Source organism: Phallusia mammillata, chromosome 7 (assembly GCF_965637545.1).
Source record: "Phallusia mammillata chromosome 7, kaPhaMamm4.hap1.1, whole genome shotgun sequence".
NCBI lineage: Eukaryota > Metazoa > Chordata > Ascidiacea > Phlebobranchia > Ascidiidae > Phallusia > Phallusia mammillata.
Window position 1 is genome coordinate 11,771,161 of NC_137258.1, and position 12,638 is coordinate 11,783,798.

Sequence of the window (12,638 nt, forward strand, 5' to 3'; positions counted from 1 at the left end):
TAGAAATTTCCTTCCATATCAGACCAAGGGTGTGGGCGCAATTTGGTGACTTCGGGTTGTTCAGCTGCTGTACAGATCGCTGTTTTGTAGTTTTCACTAACGCGATGGATGGCAGCGGACGTCCCTTAACTGCAAAAGAAAAGCGACAGGAACAATTAAAACGTTGGGAAAATTCAGCTACAGACAGTGAATCTGCTGTGATAACCAATTGGAATCCAAGAGTAAAGTTTGACGATGGTGCAGTATTTTTGGCAGCCTGTTCTAGTGGCGATTTGAAAGAAGTCGGAATTCTACTTAACAAAGGAGCAGATATAAACTTTGCCAACGTTGATGGACTAACAGCTTTGCATCAGGTTAGTTTTGTCGAGTTCTGCAGTTTTATGTGGCAACATAGTGCTTTTGAGTGTAAAGTTGTAAACCATTTCCACACCATCCTAAAGTATGTGATTTTTGCATTTACCTTTTACCTGTGTTCCCTTATCAAACTGTTTTAATTTACACAATTTTAACATGGAACTCTTGTTGTTTGAACCATAACATAAAATTTTTAGTGATATTTTGCAAATCTTTGCATATTTAACTGTGCTCACATGATGAAACTGTATCTATCTGTTTAATTCAAAGTCGCTTGCCATTTGAAAAAAATGTTTAAATAGGGATGTTTCCTAGTTCCTACATATTATTTCGAAACAAATCCCTAGAAGCAGTTTAGCTGTACTGTTCTGTTTTTTGTTTGTTTCGATTTGTTTACATCTTCACTGCCAAATGTATCAGTATAGTATGTTCTATTTGTCGAAATGCTTGTTTTTTTGGAGGGGTAAATGAAGAGAAACCCAAAGTGTGTATTTGTTTGTTATCATACAAAAATTAGAAACCAGCAGATATTTAATATATGTATCTATCTTTTCATGTAAAGTATTATACAGTTATACAGATACACTTGTTGTCATCAAAACTTGTTTCAGATGTTTTAAATCAACACTAAAAAAGTTTTGTGCACCTTATGTAGAATAGTGTTTCATTACTTTTTAGGTTGTCACTTTTTGGTTTAAGTTTATAAATTTGGTTTTTTGTAGAGCTTGATAAGGACATTTTTATAGTGGGCTTGCCCTAAAAACTTTACATTCTGCTGAGATTTTATGTCAGTGTACAATTGCCAAATGAAACTTCAAACAATAGCATTCTGTTAAGTAATCACGATTGACACATCAAGTCCAATGATAGCTTTGAAATATAGCATTTGTATCATAAATTGATGTATTTCCTTGTCTGTGTTTTAGTATTTTACACACTGGAATAAAACCCATGTCATGCTTGCAGGCTTGTATTGATGGCAACCTTGATGTGGTAGAATATTTAGTGCAACATGACATTAATATCGACCAGGAAGATAATGAAGGCTGGACACCATTACATGCTGCAGCATCATGTGGATACATGGATATTGCCAGGTATGGACTTTTCAAATTTATTCCAACCCACCTACTCCTCCTGTACTGGTAAATAGAAATCTTATTTGTGCGTAGTCTTTATACAAGCATAGTTCAATTTTTAATGGTTTGAATATCCTTCAGAACGAAACAAATTTGACCTTGCTACCTTTGGGTGAAAAGTGTTTGTTTTTCCTGAGTTGAGCTATTTATCTTTGGAAAAACAAACTTAGTGAAATGCAGTATTGAGAAAAAACTATCCTGATGAATTGTGTTTCAACTGCATTGTACATTTAGTTATAATTTATTTAATTTTCATTAAATGGTATAAGTCTGCAAAAACTGCAAATAGTGTGGTTGTTAAAATTGTGTTAAAACATGTCTCCTAAGCCCAGTTTATTTTGGCACAGTGTGCAGGATACAACCTAGTCTATACAAATATTGACAAAGCTTGTAAGCGTGTGCAAGTATCGACATTTATGTTTATGATGTGGTTGTTTTTAAAATATGCACACATACAAATGTTTGAACCAATATAAAGAAAATTTTGGAATGTGTCTAATTCACTAACATGAATGCTTTCTAAATCCATTGTAGTGTTTTAATCCAGCACTAAATTTCGATTTTTTTTCAGCATGTCTTTTTTTAATTATATTGACATGACTTAATTCTGTCATTGCGATGCAACTATATGATACTTGAGATTTATGAAGTGCCAGAGCATTTAAGCACACCCCCTTATAATCAGTTAAGTCAAAGATAAACTGCAAAGAGTGAAGTGAAGGCTGACAGTGCACTGTAAATAACCATGATGTAAGTGGCATTCTATCCCATCAGCTGCACAACCCTGGTACAGACATGGCAACAGTTAGCTTGCAGTTAGGGACCATAAAGCTTTGTATTGTGTGTAATTAATTTGTCTGGCTGTCTGTCAAATTTTGTGAAAACGATTTTCTTCCACAACCATGTGTTTGACTTCCCCTTTCCTCCACCATAGTGCACAACATGTGTATTATTTGTCTTGAGTTAACGATAATACCAGCCCCGCAACTAAAATGTAAGTAAAATATTGACGGTTTGTTGAGAGATGTTATCTCAAAGGCAAGTGTCCTGTCCGTTGCGTACATAGAGTAGGCCGACTTTCACCCCCTCCAGGAATGCTGTGTTTAACACGCTGCTATTTCGGCACACAGTCGTGCAGGGGAATGTCAAACAGCGGTGCGTTCGTGCGCTGTCGATTAGCTAATATATGTGACAGCAGTAGTAAGCTGGGGCCTGTTGTGAAGGCTCACTGCGTCGCCATTGATCTGTCATCACGCGTGACCGCCTGAAGAGATTGCTTGGATCTGATCACTGGCCATCTTATCGCCCGTCCAACCAACGTCACTCGCCCTCTCAGCTTCTGTGATGGCGATTGTTCACACTTAATCGTGTGGCAGTTGTTGTTTGCTGTCGCTGCTGCGAGCGGCCATCGAAGTTGAAAATATTTCAAGAGCTGCTTAAACCGGCTCCATTTATTTGCCGCTGTAAACTTTGCCGTTGTCAGTCAGAACGAACTCCCTACTCGCTGAAGACAATACCTCCCCAGGTTTGTTCGTTACATCGTCAGTCGACCATGCTTTGTGTTTGTGGGCTAAGGACACCAAACTCGGAAGCATGGTAATGATTTTGTCCCGCGTCTAATTATTACCACAGGCTGTGTTATATGGCAAGGCATGTAGCGTGAGTTTAATTACAAGCAACTGGTAGTTGCCAGTTTTCGTCCCACAGTTCAGTATGCCTGTTAAGAACTCCGACACTCTGATAAATACCAAGGTGCCCTGCTATTAGGTCGTTTCCGCCCCGTCTCCCACCGCACGCCATTCATATATCTCACACTCGCTGTCCAGCCGAGGCGACCGTGTAAATTGCCACGGGCACGTATGTGCTGCATGCGTCGTCGCGATGCAATTTTCGCGCTAGAATGTTGCTCTACCCGAGGTTGAAACTAAGCGCCCAGCCGAGCACTTAAACGACACGGTTGATGCGTCCAGCTAAATTCGCGTCTTGCTGTGCACACTTTTGCTTGGCTGGTGGCTCTTAAGATGTCACAACTTGACCTTTGTCTTGTGGTTTAAATCTGTAACAGATCAAAGCTGCATTTATATTACTTACCCATCGCTTTTAAACTAAATTAAACAATTCTTATTGGTACCATGTTTGGAAGATTTTTTTTGAACATTTATAGTTAGGACATCAAGGTCTAAGATAAATACATCTACTTATACAAACTTGTTTGTGTTAAGATACAATGGCCCTCAAACTATTTGTTTAATTTCTGTTTCAAAGAAAATGTTTGTGTGGTTAAATTTGTCAAAATGGTTTTATTCTGTTGGATACTGTCACACAGTTGTCATGACCAAATATGGGCATACAGCTGTGTTGGAAAAAAGTTGCACATTGCATCATGGAACCTTGCAATTTACTACATGTTTATGTATATCTTTATATATATTACAGTTACATGAACTTTTCATATCATATGCCGCAAAACTATATTGAAAGTAACTGGAAAACATCTATGTTATTTGCATTGTAAAATTAATATGTTGCATAGCATGTGGTGCATTGTTCTGAATGTCCTCCTATTTTGCCACCTGTATTGTGTTTTTCAAATTCTACTGCACATGTGATAGAGTGTTGTTAAAAGTATATCGTACACTTTTCAGATATCTGGTTACCAATGGAGCTAATGTTGCTGCAGTCAACTCAGAGGGAGAAGTTCCCCTTGATATTGCAGAAGAAGATGATATGGCAGAGTTCTTGCAACAAGAGGTTGATAACCAAGGTGCTGCTTTAGTCAACTTTATAAAACTGTATTTCAATGTAGGAGACTAATATATGTTGTATGTTACTATGGGCTGAATTTTTGCTACAATAAACTAGGTTAAAGTTTAACTGAAAAGAATTAAAGACTCACTTTTAGAGTTTTAAGAGACAACTTTCCTGTCGTAATATATTTTTTCAAAAGGCTGATACACAAATATGTAAGCTACTTGTTTACTAATTGACTGCCACTTGGACATCAAATCCATTAGCTAACATTGTCACATGACATTTATTTATTATTATGTATGGTCTTTAGTGAGGGATGCCATTACTGTTAGCTGTACGTGCATAGCTGTTGGTAAAATAGGACATTTAATTTAAAGCGGCTGTTTATCCTGTCCAAGTACACTTGAGACCTGCTACTAGCCAACAGCCTATCTAACTACTTAAAACTTGTTTCCCAGGTTTGGATATTGAAGCTGCTCGCAATCAAGAACGTGAAGTAATGGTGAATGATGCCACACAATACCGCAATGCATGTTTAAGCGGAGAAAAGCCAATATTACCAAGACATCCAAAGTCTGGGGCTACTGCTCTACATGTTGCAGCTGCTAAAGGCTACATAGATGCCATAAGGTATAAATTGCAAATGCATTTGTGCAACTCAAACAATATATCTGGCTATTACTTTTAAAATAGAGAGCCCATGTGGTTCTATGTGGTTATGTTTGAAAACGGTCTTTAAGGTTTCCCTGTGACAAAATTATTCTGATTTTTTATGATCACAATTTGTGTAAGTTTTGTATTAAATGCTGTTAGAGGGTAAGTATCATCATAATAAATGGTAATGGTTATTGGTAAAATACAGACATTGTGTAGATTGTTAAAATTGCATCAAAAGCATTGTTTTAAATGCCCTGAATAAAAAAACAACCTAATTTGTGTTTTAGAATACTTCTACAAGCTGGTGTAAGTCCAAATGTCCAAGATAATGATGGCTGGACTCCCTTGCATGCAGCATCACATTGGTCTCAGCAGGAGGCTGCAAAACTTCTTTCTGACCGCTCTGGCAACTTCAACATTAGGAGTAAATTGGTAATTCTGCTTATTGATTTATCTCAATATACATAACTACCTTTATAAAGCTGCTTTAAAATGCATGTAATTTGAGCTTATCGAACAGTTAGATATAATCACATTTTATAAAATTTTATGTATTTTTATTTTTTGATGTAATTTTTTAGGGTCAAACACCATCAGATGTTGCTGATGAAGAAATGTTGGAGTATTTACGTGATCTCAAAAAGCAACAGGGTGAAAGGGTATGTATGCTAAACATAAGCTTACATGAAACCGTAAATGCTAGGCTTATTTAGTTTAAATATTGAAATCTGGACTACTTGTAATTTTGGTTTTGCTTTACAGAAATCCCAAATAAGTGATTCACTTATTGAAAATCCGCCGTCTCCCACTAAAGGTGTAAACAAGTAAGTTATTTTTGTGTTATGCAATAACTGAGCTGGAATTTAATTATTGCTTTTTGTTTGGTACAATTTTTGTAAAGTGTCTTTCATTTAAAGAAAAAAAACATTTGTTTTTTGTAACAATAATCTCAAGAAATGTGAGATATATTTTAAGAAAGCAATTTCATTTTTAGTGTGGTAAAAACCAGATTTGACAAGCATGCATGACTTTTGTTGCTAAGTTGTATTTTGTGTTTAGGGCTTTTGAGAATGCTTCAGAACTTAATGACAAATCTAAAAATCGAGAAAACTCACTGAAGTCACAATCCAACTCAAAACACAGAGATGAACTAAGTTCTTCCTCTGATGATGATGCTGAAGACTCCACATCATCTAGTGAAGTTGCTTCCTCAAAAACAAACCAACTGCCTGCGGAAAAGCCTAAAAAAGTTGAAAATAATGTCGATCATGGCCGACCTCCCCTCGGACTATCACGTGCTGGCTCATCAGATACAGTCAATCTGCGAAGCCGAGAGAACAATGAAAATACCACAAAACTGGTTCAAAGTGCATCTGGTGGTAATGTGTCAAGTGTTGGTATACGAAGGTCTACCAGGCCTGCTTCTTTACACTTTCCCTCATCCACCACACAAAAAGAAGTGCGTCCATCTGTGATGAGTGCCAACAGCATATCAAACAACCGGCCTGTTGCAACTACCCAACCTATTCAAGCTTCAGTAAGTTAGCAAATGTTTGAAATAATGTAGGTTAAATAACAATCCATTTGTACCAATCGGTTTTCAAGCAATTCTTAACTAGCCCCAATTAAACCCTAATATTAGCAGAGATCAAGGAATGGGCCTGGTGTCACCCCAGGTACCCCAACTGAAAGAAACCCAGACATCAAAGAAGGTGCACCAGATACATGGAGATCTGGTAAGTTGTATTTAAATTTTGGGTCATATTTTTGTCTGTAAGATATGCTGATGTTGTCTATGCTTACTGATATTGCTTTCCAATAATTTGAAACATTATTAGACTGGTTCTACCTCCATAAAACTTAGTTTCGTTTAAGACTATTTTATACTTTGGGTACTTCTTCCTGAAAATTGCAACTCATTTGTACTTGTAGGCCTTCGAAAAACCAGCAGTTTTGATGAAAAGAAGAAAGTGGTCCAGCGCACTTCAAGCAGTTCATCACGAAGCCAACTGGATACGGACAAAATCCCAACAGGCCTTGTATCAAAGTCTACTGAGGATTTTTCACATAAAAAGGTTTCGTGTATAAAATGTTAACTATAAAAGCTTTCAAAGCAATACAGCTACAGCTTCAATTATGTGTGATAGCCTAATTTGGCTGACTGTTTTTGCTGTTCCAGTGAATTTGGCATGTTGCTCACTATATTTCCTGTCGATTTCTCTGCACTTTCATTGTCATTTAATGTGTCATATGTTTAGCAGGAATATTGACCAGAGTTACATTTGTAAGGTTTTTATTGAGTGGCTGTTTGTGGAAAATACATGAACATCCTCTTATATGCTAAGTACATTTAATTTGCATCTTACCAGACTGACATCCAGACAGCAAGAGTGGCACCAATTCTTGATGCAAGGACTACAAACAAAAGTCGCAAGGACTCTGAACAAGAAAGCTCAGGGTAAGGTGGAAAAATATACAAATTGTTTCAAATTTATGTTTTTAAATTTAATTTTAAAATTTAACAATTATTGAACACTACTGTGCCACTTGATTGAATAGATTTTTTAAACTTCTAGATACCAACGGTCAAGTTCCTACAGAAAGTATGGAACAGATTCTGCTCAAACATCTTCTGTATCTGCCCCAACATTTAAAAGAAGGTACAAACATTTTGTCATTGTAATTTTACAATCTTTTGCCAAAGATAAAGTCTATGTGAACTTTTCCAACCTCCAATGCTCTTTAACGCCAAAGCAGAACCTATTCACATGTACATAACAATAATAATTCATATATATGGTGTTTTCATCTTAACTGTGTAGCATCTCATACAAAAAAGCGGTGGGCCGAACTACTAGCACTGACATTGCTGAGCCTTCGCTTATACTTAACCGTGGTGTAAAAACAAGGTACCAGTAGAGAATCTGGATTGCCCTTTTCTGAATGCTTTGATGCAATGTAGAGTTCTATGGTGTTTTCTAATGTTTGTTTGATGTTTATGACATATATAGTCGAACGGAACGTTTGAAGAAAGATACACCACTTTAGCATTAAGATTAGTGCATGGAATGTGTTTGCAACCTTATGTGAAAACAAATATTGGCACTAAACAGGAGTTTTTTTTGTGGCATATATTGTAAAGTTTTTATGTAGTTGGATTTAGTACTGATGGTAAAACATAGCACATATTTTCTTTAACTTGTCTAGAAGCTTGCATCTGTAATAGCTTGGTTTTTTCACCAAACAGGTTAATATCATATGTGTGTGATTTTGCTCCCACAAAATGAAACAATTGAAGACATCTTTTATATGGTGGTTGTGGTGGTGCTTTTTGGTGTGCTTGTCAACTAACAACCCATCGGGAGCTGTATAACAATGTGTTTTAAAACTTTTTCTGAAAACTGTCTGTTTTTTCTCTTGTCAGTTTTTTGTCAACCAATAGGGCATTTTAGAAGTAGAATAAAAACACCTGCATGAAAATACAATGTCTGAAGCTAACCTTATTAATAATAATTGTTAATCGTTGTTTTTTGTGCTAACAGTGCTGATGAAAATGATGGCAATGCAACTTCTGCCAGCACTCAGTCCACAGACACAAACTCTACAAGCGCAGGGTTAGTCTTCTGTTTGTTGTGTGATGTTTGTTTAATGTGTAGAATTCACCATCATTTGAAATACTCTTTTCACCTAGTGGTTTCAATTCTTTTGTAGTACCACACCCCTTGTATGAGTTTGGAGAGCCTAGACCTTATTATATAAAATTAGTTCTTTTTATAAACCATGTTTTGTGTTACTTTACACAATAAGGGTTCACTGAGAAAACCTCTGAACCCAAAACTCTTTTTAGTTGTTTTTTTTAGTTGTCTGTTAAACAGTTTTTGTTGTGAAGTATTTTGTTTTATACTGTTGTACTTGTAAAATGTTTAAAAGCACATTTTACACTGTTTGACCTTCTTGCTACAGGGACCAGACAAAGCCTGACAGAAGAAGATCACATCTTCAGCCAGTTCGAGATGAGGAGGCAGAAGCACAAAGAAAAGCTCGATCAAGAAGGGAAAGGCAGTCTCGAAGATCCACCCAAGGAGTTACACTTGGTAAATAGTCTCAATTTCTGTATCAGGGTTTTTGTTGAAACATATAAATTAAAATGACTTGTATTTCAGATGTATATGAAGAAGCAAAGAGGCAAATTGAGAACATGAAGCAGGAGAGAGAATCATCAGGCACTGCTGGTGCTACTTCAACAACTACAAAACAAAGTGACACAACTGATAGTGCTAACTCTTCCGAAATTACCAAAATACCTCATAATGTGAGTAAAAATATGTTTTTTGAGAAGTTTTTTTTTAAGTTTTAAAGTTATTCTCAAAACAAACTCCTGCTTCGAAACAGCCTTGCCTTGTGATTCCAGTTATATTGCCTTCATTGTTATGTTTATGATCCATGTTGTATTGTGTTTTTGTCTTTATCTACCTCAACTGTTGTTTCAGGATTCTGTGCCTTTGAATTTAAATTGGCGCCATTCTGCAAGCCACACATCAGCATCATCCACCGGTTCGCACCCAAAGCCAGTGACCCTGCCCTCCAGCTATGTCCCATCAAGTGAACGAGTAAAAGTTTCACCCAGGACCGTTGTAGTGAACAGTGGTTCATCTGTGCCTAGTATTACCTTAAACGATGATACAGAAAAGGCCAACAATCCCTTGTTAGGTATTGATTTTAAATGTACTTTGTCCTGGCAAGTGATGAATATTACATAAACAGGAATATCTTGGTTGCTAAAGCCTGCATTTTTACATGTGGAATGACTTCATTTTTAGATGTTGATGATGACGGTGATGGAAAGAATGAAGCAACACCAGCAGGTCAATCTCCGTCTGCCAAGAAATCTGCTGCACAACTGAGAAGGCGGCAGCGGAAAGACAGAAGATCGACCGGTCTGCCAGACTTACCACCGGACGCCAATGCTGATGTAAGTGACAAGATTCAAGAAGCTGATAGTACAGATAGGGCTCTAGGTTCCACAGGTAAAGGTAGAAGAATAGGTGGAGAGGCTGACACATACAGAAAAATTGCAAGTCGCATTGAAGCAATGAAGAAGAGCCAAGCCAAGGCATCAGACTCAGATGATGACAATGCTGCAAGAGCTTACCCTGTAAAGCCACATGGAAGCCCACGTATCTCTAGCCGTGGTAAAAATAAATTAAAAGTAAATGCAAGCTCTGCTCCGGGGACAATCAGCGTTGGACGCAAGGGGTCTAATGAAGTTAGTGTGGATGATGAAGAAAAACACAAAGCGCTTGTTGCTCGTCTCACACAAAAACTTAAACGTCACTCGGTAGAGGAAATACAGGAGAAGGAAGCATCTGAAGATTTGAAAGAACCTAGTTGCAAAAACACTACTGTAAAAGCAAATGTTGAGAAACTTGTTGATAACAAAGATGACTTGGCAACTGGTGATTGTAAAAACAATCCTGATAATATTATTGTGGAAATGCCAAAGGAAACAAGTGATTGTGCCAAAACCATAAACCCACCAAGCTTTATAGACATGTTTGCAGTGAAACCACAAAGTGAAATAAGTGTTCAATCAGGTGAAAAACCTGATAGTTCTTCAAAACCAGATGCTGGGGTTTGTGAAGATGTACTAAATCCTGTCCCTGATGTTGCAGTCATTAAAGAAAAAAATGTGGATGATTCCACTGAAACTGAAGTGTCTGAAGTGAGGCACAGACGTCAACAAAACCCTGAACAAAACCCAACTTCTAGCTCACCCATAAAACAATCTCCTGATGAAAAGACTAGACTTCTTAAAAAAGCTACAAAACCAGTTGAAAGTGTAGAAGAGATTGTAGATGACAGTGATAAAACATCCAGGCCCAATAGTAATGCAATGAGTAGGCTTTGTGGCTGTGCATGTTTCCTCAGCTGTTTCATTGCATTTTGTTCCCTGTGGAAATGTTGGTCAGATTAATGTCAACACTCTTGTGTTTGGTGGTAGTGGTGGTGATGTTATTGACCAAGTAGAATTTTCCATTCACATGCTGGTACCGCCTTATCCAGCTACAAGTAGATAGCAAATAAAAAAAATGCCAAAATCTTTTTTTGTAAATATGCGCAGCGTAATTAAAGACAACAGCTTTAAAGTAGTGTGTGCATTGTTAAACATATATAAAAGTAATTTCCTTTTTGCTATTGTATTCAATCACCTATTAAAAGGCTTTGGTAAATATATTTTTGTTGCAATGCATGTACATGTACCTGTGAAAAACCATTTGTGCCTTAATGTTTTGCTGCTACACTTATTATGTGTGTCCTTACCAAGTGCATTGGTGATGTGAACCTAATTTAATGTTACAACAACATATTATAGCAGCTGTAAAAGTGCTTTGTGTGTTTTTAGCAAACCATTTGCTGCCTTTTGTTGTGTTGCATGCCGGAGAGATAATGTTTGTTGTTCATATGTTCTTTAGGAGTGGAGTGTTACAACTGTGACTTTTATGATACCACAAAGTCTAACCAGCATACATTTACATTGTAATGTTCCTAGGTGTGTGCCACTGGCATTTAACCTTTCATCACATATCAACTGTTTTTGTGCATGTGAATGTATAATTGTGCACTGGATCGTTTTGCAACTCACTAACATGAATAACAACTTGCTTGTACATTTCAAGTTTGTGGGTTTAGTTTGTGGTGTGACATTAGAATTTTACCGGTTTTACGAAACTGTATTTAGGTTCGATTAGGAAAACAATCACCTGGCCAAATAACCACATGTTGTTGGGTTGGTTAACTATGTCAAAAAATAGGGTTTTAAATTTTCACTTCTCAAAGCACAAACTGAAATGCCCTTTCCAAGCAACATTTTGTCACCTGCCATTGCATGCAGTTCATGTAGTGTTTGTTGTTTTGCAGGGTCAGCATGCAGTAAACATGGTAAGAAGTGAACAGAGCTCATCTTTTGGCAGTGGTGGTGAAGAATGTGCAGCCACTGACTTAGCATGGCTGCGTAAACTTGGCACAGTCACCAAGAACGTGAGAAATTTTGTACTCGGTCAGTCGAGTCCAAGTGGTGCAGTGCTAAAGAAATCAAAATTAAGAAAATCTGCACTTTTTAAAAGAAGGTCTATCCAGCATGATCTCCATCCCATTGAGTTTCAAAGGCAGCATTTTGGCACAAAAGCAAGCTTAAGTAGTCCATTACATGATAGTCTTATACTTGATTCAGAACCAAGCACATGTGAAGAATTGGAATCTGGCATCAATTTATCTCCATTTAATGTGTCAGCTTTTATGCCAATTAGAAGACATAGTTGTTGCAACATGTCTCCTATGATTAGTAAGCCAACTGTTGTAAAGAAGAACATCATACAGTTGATTGACATTCCAGGGAACCAGAAAAATTATTATAGCTCAGAAGAAGGTAATTGTGATTCACCAAAATTAAACAAAAGTGAAGTTTTTACCAAGAACTATTGCAGTTATTTGTGCAAAGAGTCTGCAGACGCAAAACTGTCAACACAAAATAAAGAACAGACTCACACAGCTGCAAATAGTTTGATTTCCATTAATGATGAGTTTTTCAGCTCTGGTGATAATAATAAAATAATCAGATCAGGATCAGTGCAAAAGTGCAGTCCCCAAGCAAGCCTTGAAAAGGTCAAGCGAAGACTGGACTTCAGCACTCAGATATCAGTCAAGGTCAGTTACAATGCTATTGCACTAAAATCCCAC

The 12,638-nt window shown here is 37.1% G+C and overlaps 1 protein-coding gene across 5 annotated transcripts in view; it reads left to right on the forward strand.

Moving 5' to 3' along the window:
• The window catches only part of LOC145237058 (protein phosphatase 1 regulatory subunit 12B-like), a 22,924-nt gene continuing 10,286 nt past the window's right edge, over positions 1–12,638 (forward strand). The window contains exons 1-19 of one of the 5 annotated variants that reach the window (XM_080099773.1): positions 2–353; positions 1,321–1,451; positions 4,139–4,257; positions 4,703–4,874; positions 5,189–5,333; positions 5,483–5,560; positions 5,664–5,725; positions 5,961–6,438; positions 6,544–6,637; positions 6,834–6,976; positions 7,271–7,359; positions 7,478–7,561; positions 7,724–7,810; positions 8,444–8,515; positions 8,865–8,995; positions 9,065–9,213; positions 9,392–9,611; positions 9,722–9,873; positions 11,820–11,840. In XM_080099773.1, the coding sequence (XP_079955899.1) occupies positions 105–353; positions 1,321–1,451; positions 4,139–4,257; positions 4,703–4,874; positions 5,189–5,333; positions 5,483–5,560; positions 5,664–5,725; positions 5,961–6,438; positions 6,544–6,637; positions 6,834–6,976; positions 7,271–7,359; positions 7,478–7,561; positions 7,724–7,810; positions 8,444–8,515; positions 8,865–8,995; positions 9,065–9,213; positions 9,392–9,611; positions 9,722–9,873; positions 11,820–11,840 (2,676 nt within the window). In that variant the 5' untranslated portion in view covers positions 2–104. Of the gene's footprint in view, positions 354–1,320; positions 1,452–4,138; positions 4,258–4,702; positions 4,875–5,188; positions 5,334–5,482; positions 5,561–5,663; positions 5,726–5,960; positions 6,439–6,543; positions 6,638–6,833; positions 6,977–7,270; positions 7,360–7,477; positions 7,562–7,723; positions 7,811–8,443; positions 8,516–8,864; positions 8,996–9,064; positions 9,214–9,391; positions 9,612–9,721; positions 9,874–11,819; positions 11,841–12,638 lie in introns of all 5 variants that reach the window. The other 4 variants (XM_080099774.1, XM_080099777.1, XM_080099775.1 and 1 more) reach the window with 4 other exon arrangements.